At 47.5% G+C, this 8,135-nt stretch overlaps 1 protein-coding gene across 2 annotated transcripts in view; it reads left to right on the plus strand.

Moving 5' to 3' along the window:
• ABTB3 (ankyrin repeat and BTB domain containing 3) overlaps positions 1-4,915 on the plus strand; it is a 315,697-nt gene extending 310,782 nt beyond the window's left edge. For both annotated transcript variants that reach the window (XM_049627508.1, XM_049627509.1), the window contains one exon: positions 2,759-4,915. In XM_049627508.1, the coding sequence (XP_049483465.1) occupies positions 2,759-2,968 (210 nt within the window). In that variant the 3' untranslated portion in view covers positions 2,969-4,915. The remainder of the gene's footprint in view (positions 1-2,758) is intronic.
• Positions 4,916-8,135: the final 3,220 nt, after the last annotated feature.

Raw genomic sequence — 8,135 nt, forward strand, 5'->3', positions numbered from 1 at the left:
CTCTAATGTCAGGGTTCATGTTGAAAGAATGAAAGCAATCCTAAGATCTCTCCCAACTTCAGGGTACTGTGCAGCTATGGGAACCCTGGGTGGTAACAAGCCCTCTTGCCTGATAAACCTCACCACGTCTTCTAAGTTTCTCAGAGACTGCCTAATTACCTGGTGTGTCTGCACTGAAGAGCATGGTACCCTCTGAGTCACGCCATCCATTCTGTGGCTGGGGAAACTGAAGCACAGAAAAGTGATTTGACGTACCCAAGGTTGCACGTGGTTTTTATACATACAGTTGCCATTGGCTTAATGAATGGTGTCAGTGAGTTCATGGCCACAAGCTTGGTCCGTTAGCTGGGCTAGGTTCCATAGACACAGTCAGTTCCCTTTTTCCCAGCCTGGCCACCTACTTTGTGCATGAGGGTCACTGGATACCAGTTGGTGAGAAGGAGAGTGATAAATAGTTTACATTTATAATGACAACTAATATTGAGTGAGTGCTGACTCCCAATTGACCATTGTTCTGTCACTCCATGCATTATCTCATTTTAATCGCAACAACAGACTGTTGAGTAGGTATTATCATCAACCCCATTTTATGGATAGGAGTTTGGAGGCAAAGAGAGATTGTATAAATTGCCCAACAGCCAATAGCTTAGTGGTAAATCTGGGGCAGGGAGGGGGGCAGGGCAGGATCCCAGAAGCCAGAAGCCCATCCCTTAACTACATTCCTAACCTACCTCTCCTAAGTGTGACAAACGGCAGAATCATGGTCTGGGATGCAGGTGTCATAATTCTTATTTTGAAAATGATGCACCTAAAGCTGGAGGCCAAGTGGCCCAGTCCTGGTCACATATTGAGGGAGGTGGGTGAGCCCCAACTCAAACCCAGGTGTTCCAGCTCGTTCCACCATAGCCCTGTTAGCACTGCCTCATTATCATTTCCCATCTAACAATTAAGTGCATCTCTGTTTTTTTTTAATTTTTTTTTTAACGTTTATTTATTTTTGAGACAGACCTTGAACGGGGGAGGGTCAGAGAGAGAGGGAGACACAGAATCTGAAACAGGCTCCAGGCTCTGAGCGGTCAGCACAGAGCCCGACGCAGGGCTCGAACTCACAGACCGCGAGATCATGACCTGAGCTGAAGTCAAGAGTCAGACACTTAACCAACAGAGCCACCCAGGTGTTCCACATCTCTTGTTTAAAGGACAGGATAGTTCAGAAGGATGATTCAGCATTTGGATAATTTAAATAAATCAACATTTAAATAAACCAGTGGGATGTTATCTCAAGGAGCACTTAAGAACTTCTGAGCTTCCAGTTCATTGCCATAGAGGGACTTTGGAAACTGTAGAAAAGATCTGAAGACAGCCAGCCCACATATCTGCATTTACTTCTGTGCTTCGAACGTGAGTTCCTCCACCACGCACACAGGAGGCTGAATACCTGGCCTCTGATTAATGGTGTCAGAATGAGGGCAGTGTCTTAATGGTTAAGCATACAGCCTTAAGGATTCAGTTCCTGGTTCTGCCCTTGACACGCTGTGTGATTTTTCGTAACCTACACTCTTGTCTGTTCCCTCATCTGTAAATTGGAGGTGGTAATCTGCCTTCCTTCAGGGAAGTTGAAGATTAAAGGAGATGATGTACTTGAAGTGCCTACCAAGGTGCCTGGCACATTGTAAGCCCCCAGTAAATGTTCACTGTTAGTTCATTACTCCGAGAGTTAACTGCTCACTCATACATTCAACAAACAACTTACCAAGTGTCTGCCATCTGTCAAGCCCTCTGCTTGGGCTTATGAAGGTGAGCTAGGTCAACATAATCCCTTCCTTATCGGCTCAGTCTGTGAGGAACCCCATCTCTAGATCAGTGTCTCAGCCTCAACACTGCCAGCTTGAGCCACAGGATTCTCTGCTGCAGAGTCTGTCCTGTGCATCGTGGCATGTTAGCATCCCTGGCTTCCACCCATTAGATGCCAGTAGTACACACATCACCGCCACCACCCAGTCGTGACAATCAGATCCTCTCCACACTTTTCCAAACGTCCCCTGGGCAAAAAACCCCTGGTTGAGAACCACTGCTCTAAATACAGAGAATTGGTAGTCAGTGCCCACTCGGGGTTGCTGTGACAGTCAAACAGGTTAACAATACTCCAAGAGCATAGAGCTGTGTCTGCAACTCCATTCATGTCCCAGTTGTCTACAGCCACAACAAAGAACCGTAGAACCCAGGGGATAAAACAGTAAACCCTTCTTCGGCACATGAATCGACGGGACAGCTGGAAGTTTCTTCTGGTCTCCATGGGCCTTGCTTCTGACATCAGCTGTCTGGTCAGCTGTGCTTGGCTTTGTTGACCGTGGCTGGACCCTGTCACTCTCTCTTCTCAGTTTCATGGAGCCGCTAACCCTCCAAGCAGGCTCACCAGGGCTTTTGCTCCCGTGACAGAGGCAGGTTTCTGAGCAAGAGTGCAGAAGCACAGACATGGCCACTTGAAGGTAGCTCAGAATCAGCAACTGTGGCTTCTGCCGTGTTCTGTTGGCCTGAGCAAGTCACAAGGCCAAGCAGTGAAGAAATGGACTCCAACCCTCTCATGAGAGAAATTGCCAAGTCTTGTCCCATGAGGGTGAATACAGCAAAGGCTAGAGAATCGGGGCCATTTTTATAGTCAATCTGCCTTAATAGGTGTTCACCATTATTAGCTGTGCAGGCAGCCAGGTGCATTTCAGAAACATAACCGTCTCCTGCTTCCTCTTGCCCTCCACAGTTTCTTGGAGTCACAGAGCTTTCCGCGTATTGCGAAGGCTACTTTCTCAAAAACATGATGGTCCTCATCGAAAACGAAGCGTTCAAGCAGCTCCTCTATGACAAAAATGGTGAAGGGACGGGCCAGGATGTGCTCCAGGACTTACAGAGGACGTTGGCCATCAGGATTCAGTCAATCCACTTGTCATCCTCCAAAGGTTCTGTTGTATGAAACGTCCAGCGCAGGGAACAGTCCCCTGGGGACTTTCCAGTTCTGCTGCTGCACTGGCTTCACACAAACACATACAAAGTTCACCTGGCATCTGTTTTTGGCTAGGCCAAGGAGCTGCCTCTCCTGCCCGAGCTTTTCTTGAATAAGCAATTCCAGCTCCTGTGTGTTCCTATTGAGAAACAAAGGACATTCCACTGGTCTGCAGATCAGATCTGCAGTGGGGTCCAGGGCTTGAAGGTCAACATGGGACAGCCAAGCCAACCCCATCCGAAAGCACCCCTGGGGCACTTGGACGCCCGTTGCCGGGACCACTGTTAAATGGATGAATTGAGGAGTAAAGGTCATTCGGGTTGCAGGTGGACAGTTGGGAGAACTGAGCTGTTCCGACCCCAGAGAGTGTTGTGCTCACATCAAAGACCTTAGTAGCTACAGCTCAGCGAGAGTCAACCGTGGTAGCAAATTGGTGAGACTGTTACCAATAATGAAGAAATAATTTGGCAAATTTTTAGGGGTGGGAACTTTTTAAAATGTTCATAAAAAAAAAAACAAAACAAAAACAGGGCAGCCTTGTAGTTTAAAAACCTATTTCTAAAAGCGCAACAGTTCATTTTCAATTGAATCGTGTTTAGGGATCTGTGTTTTGAGTTTTGGTTTTTTTTAAAAAAAAAAACAGTAAGTCGCAGGTCTATACCGTATAAACATGCATCTGACAAGATACTGCTGATATTCTATACAAAGTGAAATAATAATCTTGCCTTAGTGATCATGGTTACACAAAAGAGGTGCACTGCCAATAATTATCTCTAACTCAATAGCTGAAAACAACTTGCATGCTAATTGTGATTTCGGGGTGACAGTAAAACAGCCCCACGTAACAAACATGCATCTGCATGGGCCCGAGCCAGTGAAACATTATGTTTGTGCTTCATTTTTGCCAAGGTAAAAATGTTTCATCACTTCTTGCTAAAAATCCATTCGGTGAAACTGTAACATATTCCTTTCCTTTAACAATGATTCTGGGATGCTTTAGCAGACGTGTTCATAGATGATGCTGATCAGGGGCGGGAGGGGCGCGCACGTCCAAGAATTTACTATGAATCCCAAAGTTTTCTCTGTACTCTCAAAAGATGTTAATAGTTTGCTACTAGCCAGAGAATATGACTATGTTAGATTATTTTTAAAGATGAAATATGTATGATAGGAAGGATTCTTTCTGTATTCTGAGAATGTACAGTATAGGGTTATCTCTGATGAAAGTTCCTATCGACAGGGTTCCGTTTTCTCTGCCATATATTATAAGCAAAAGAGATTGGTGAAGTGCCACAATATTCCAAATAGTTTTTCAGTTGCTGCCTTTTTCTCTTGTCCTTTCCTTGGAAACCTAGATAGAAACGAGAATGACTTTTGCCCTTTGGGGTTGGCAAAGTTTCTTTGGTAACCCTATTTCCTAGCATGCCTTTGGGAAGTTGTGCACAGACCCCAGATTCTAAAAGAGCTGCTGTCATGCTCCCTGAGCCACTGTTCACAGGACTGAGGCCAGGTTACATGGGTGTGATCCCTGGAGCAGCTCCTGGGCCACATCTGCCTCCAACATCGGCTCTCACGTGATTTGGATACATGAGGCCTCTCTTCAACTTGGTCATTTGCAAACCACCGCAGGCCCTACAATCAAATGAAGAAGGGAGAAAAAAAAGAAAGGAAAAAAAACTGCCTGCAGAGGAGTCCAAGTTACAGATACACACAGCACGTGCGTGAGTCTCTGCTGCCTCCTGCCTCCTCTGTGTCCTCAGAAATGCTGCGTGATGTTCCCTTCACCACGACTGACTTCCCCCTGTGAATGTCTAGTGCTAGTTTGGGGCCTCTGGGCTTCGATTTGTACAGCGGCCAGTCCTGACGGGCTTCTGTTCTAGTTTGGTGTGCTTTCTCTGTCATTAAATGATTTTCCCAAGCCGTGCATCGTGGGTATGGTATGAGTGAGCTCTTCACCCAACAGGGGGAGCCTGAGAACTTCGTTCAGTTAAAAGATTGGAAACGGTGGCCGTGCAGAAAAAGTCGAGGAAAATGGAGATACAAGGTAAAAAAGGTAGGGGCCGCCACCTGTCCACTCTGTCAACCAGGGGTTGGCTGTGCAGGCTCGAGTCCCCTGGGTCTGCATATACCTCCGGGTGCCACCCTTGGAGGACTTGACAGGTGCCACTTTGCCTAATGCAGAGAGCTAATTCGCCTGCAGAGAGTGGAGTTCTGGCTGCCATTTGTGTGCCACGAGGAAGCTTTGTGGGGGTGGGAAGATGGAGAAAAACGAGTTCTGCCCACATGGTTTGGCTCCCATCAAGGGCCAGCATGACCTGATGCTTCTGGATGGTGGCGGCATTCTGGGGTGGGGGTCACAGCAGGGCAAGCGGCTCTCCCCTTGGGTATTGTCATCACTGAGGTCAAACCAAGTCCCCACCTGATCCACTCTGGCTCCTCACCCAGCCTGGGCCCAGCTCAGGTCTGGGTGGAGATGAATCCCCCTGGATCATCCACAAGGACTACGGGAAGCTGGGGCGGGGAGACCTGGGCCAGTGAGGCCCGGTAGACAACTGACATCACGAGCCCCTCCCCAGAATGCCCAGCCCTGCTTAGCAGCCAAGTTCCATTTCTTCTTTAAGAAACAACCAAAGCATCCACGTGCCAGGGGCCAGAACTCTGAGGCCGGGAGAACAGAAGGTCGATTTATTTTTGTGCATCCTGTGTAGCCTCAGGGTGAGTACACCATTTGATTTATTCCTTTTGCAAAGATAAAGCGTATGCTTCCACGTTTGTCTTTTACTTGTCGATGGGCAGCGTTGTCATTTGGTCTTAAGTGAAGCCTGTCGCATCTGAGGCCCTTAGCATCTTGGGGGGAGACAAGATGAGTCCTGTGGGAGACAGGAGCCAGCCACAAAGCTCCTTCTACTGCTTCCATTACAATGAGGAACTGGAAGGAGGGTGGTTGAGCAGCCGCTTGAATAAACACAAGGGCCTCGACTTGGCTTCTGCCCCCAATGCGCACACGTGTAATTCGTTTTCTCTGTACTGTATTTAAATGTCACCCATGCACCCAAAATGGGGGAACAAGGTGGGAGCGCCCATCATAGGAGGCAGAAGCTGGAAGACAGCGTAGGCACACCTCAGGGTCCAGTTAGAGGAAGGGCTTCTAAGATCTCTGCCCCTGAGAGTCTGTAGTTCTGGGATTCTGTTTCTCCTGCTCACGTTGTTTGTTCCTGTGAAGCCCGAGGCAAAAAGTGTTACTCCAGCCGGGCGTCGTCTCATCCAGGGTTGTGTTATCAAGGCTCTGTGGCTGAGCAGTGTTTCACTGACCTCAGGCAGCGTGCGCTGGCAGGATGGATAATCGGGTCAGCGTCCCAGACAGCAGTTTGAGAAAAACTTTTATTTCACCAGCCCTGGGTTCCCTGTCTTCTTCAAATTCAGCGCTCGCTCCCTCCTCCCCTCACCTTGCCAGTCGCTAGCTTGAGTCCCAGGTGGACAGGCACGGAAGTATCCGCTTCCCACCACTTCTGACTCCCTTTCCGACCAGCCCTACCAGACACCCTTTCCAAGACCGTTTCCTGGGCTTCTTGGCATGAGGGTTCAAGTCAGGGAGATGCTCACCACTGCCAGGCTTCAGGCTCCGATGCAAGTCTGGAAACTTTTCACATAACGAAGCCAGTACAGCCCCTGACTGGAACCGAGATATTGGATGAGTCACTCCATCTAGTTTTTGTTCTTCTCTTTTGAAAAATTGGTTTCAGGGCACCTGGCTGGCTCAGTCAGTTAAGCATTAAGCATCCAACTCTTACTTTCGGCTCAGGTCATGATCTCACAGTTCATGAGTTCGAGCCCCATGTCGGGCTCAGTACTGAGCGTGGATTCTGCTTGGGATTCTCTCTCCTTCTCTCTCTACCCCTCCACCCACATTTCTTTCTCTAAAATATTTAAAAAAGGGTCATTGGAAAGATTAAGCGAGACAGTTTGCACAGGTCCTACACAGTTAGTAGCAGAGAAAGTAATTCCCAAACTTCTAAAACTAAGCAGAGGGAAGGAGAAACTGATGATTCACACAAGGAAGGGAAGGTTAACAATTTTGCCCTTTGTTTCTAGAACTTTCTACTGTAGCCATTCTGCAGCAACCCACAGAGGTGTGTGATCTCTAGGGTTGTACTACTTATTCCAGGGGATATGGAGAAATTCCCCCCCAAACAGCTCGATTGCAATCCTACTTCCTAGCATGGTGCCTCACACAAAGTGAGTGATCAAGAAATGTTTAAGTCAATGGAAGCCAAGTTCAATTTGATTTCTTTCATATAAGTACTATAAATATTTCACACAAAATATTTTCATGTAAACACTAAATGTTAGTACTAAAAATACTTTCATGTTATTACTATATTTGTTAAATATTAGGGTTGTGGGGATTCGCTCTCCTCAAACTCCTCATCTACTCAGAAACGTGAGACTCACATTTCTGTGACTCATATGGCATAAGTCCAAGGCTGTCCCACAAATGACCAAGCAGCGACAGACCCACTGGCCCAACTCTCAGTCCAAGGCTGGGGACCCTGGCTCTTTGAAGAGAAGGTAGGTAGCCACAAATCCCCAAAGGAAACCAATACCGAATGTCAACTCCAGAAAAATCTGGGGTCGCTGTCCTCATCAAACCAGCAGCCAGCCCACATCCTTTCCTGCCACTTGAGTGTGTGGACACTCCTCTCCTACCCTTCCACCCAGAAATCCCCCTGGTGAAACTTCATCCTCCCAACCTGGCCAATGCCTTGAATAAAGCAGCAGGTGCCTTCGGACAGGACCATTGGGAAGCTGGTACGATGCCTATTTTTTCACCCCCTTTAAAAATAACCCCGCAGATTTTAAACTTCCTGCTTGGTAGGAAAAAATAGAATTTGTACTCAGCAATCACGTTGCACATTAGTTCCCATTACTGATGAGGCAGTGGGATAACAAGTGCCCTATGAAAGGACGTGCCTCCAAGTTTAGCTCCGAAAATGAAAAGACAATCTGTCTGCGTGAATAGGCAATTAAAAGAGATGCCCTGATGCCGTTGATGCGTTCTTTGGATGTTGCTGTTCAGAGTTAACCTCGGATGAGTTCTGAATTTTAATGCCACCTCGAACCTCTGGGATGAAGAGTT

The sequence above is a fragment of the Panthera uncia genome, chromosome B4 (assembly GCF_023721935.1).
Source record: "Panthera uncia isolate 11264 chromosome B4, Puncia_PCG_1.0, whole genome shotgun sequence".
NCBI lineage: Eukaryota > Metazoa > Chordata > Mammalia > Carnivora > Felidae > Panthera > Panthera uncia.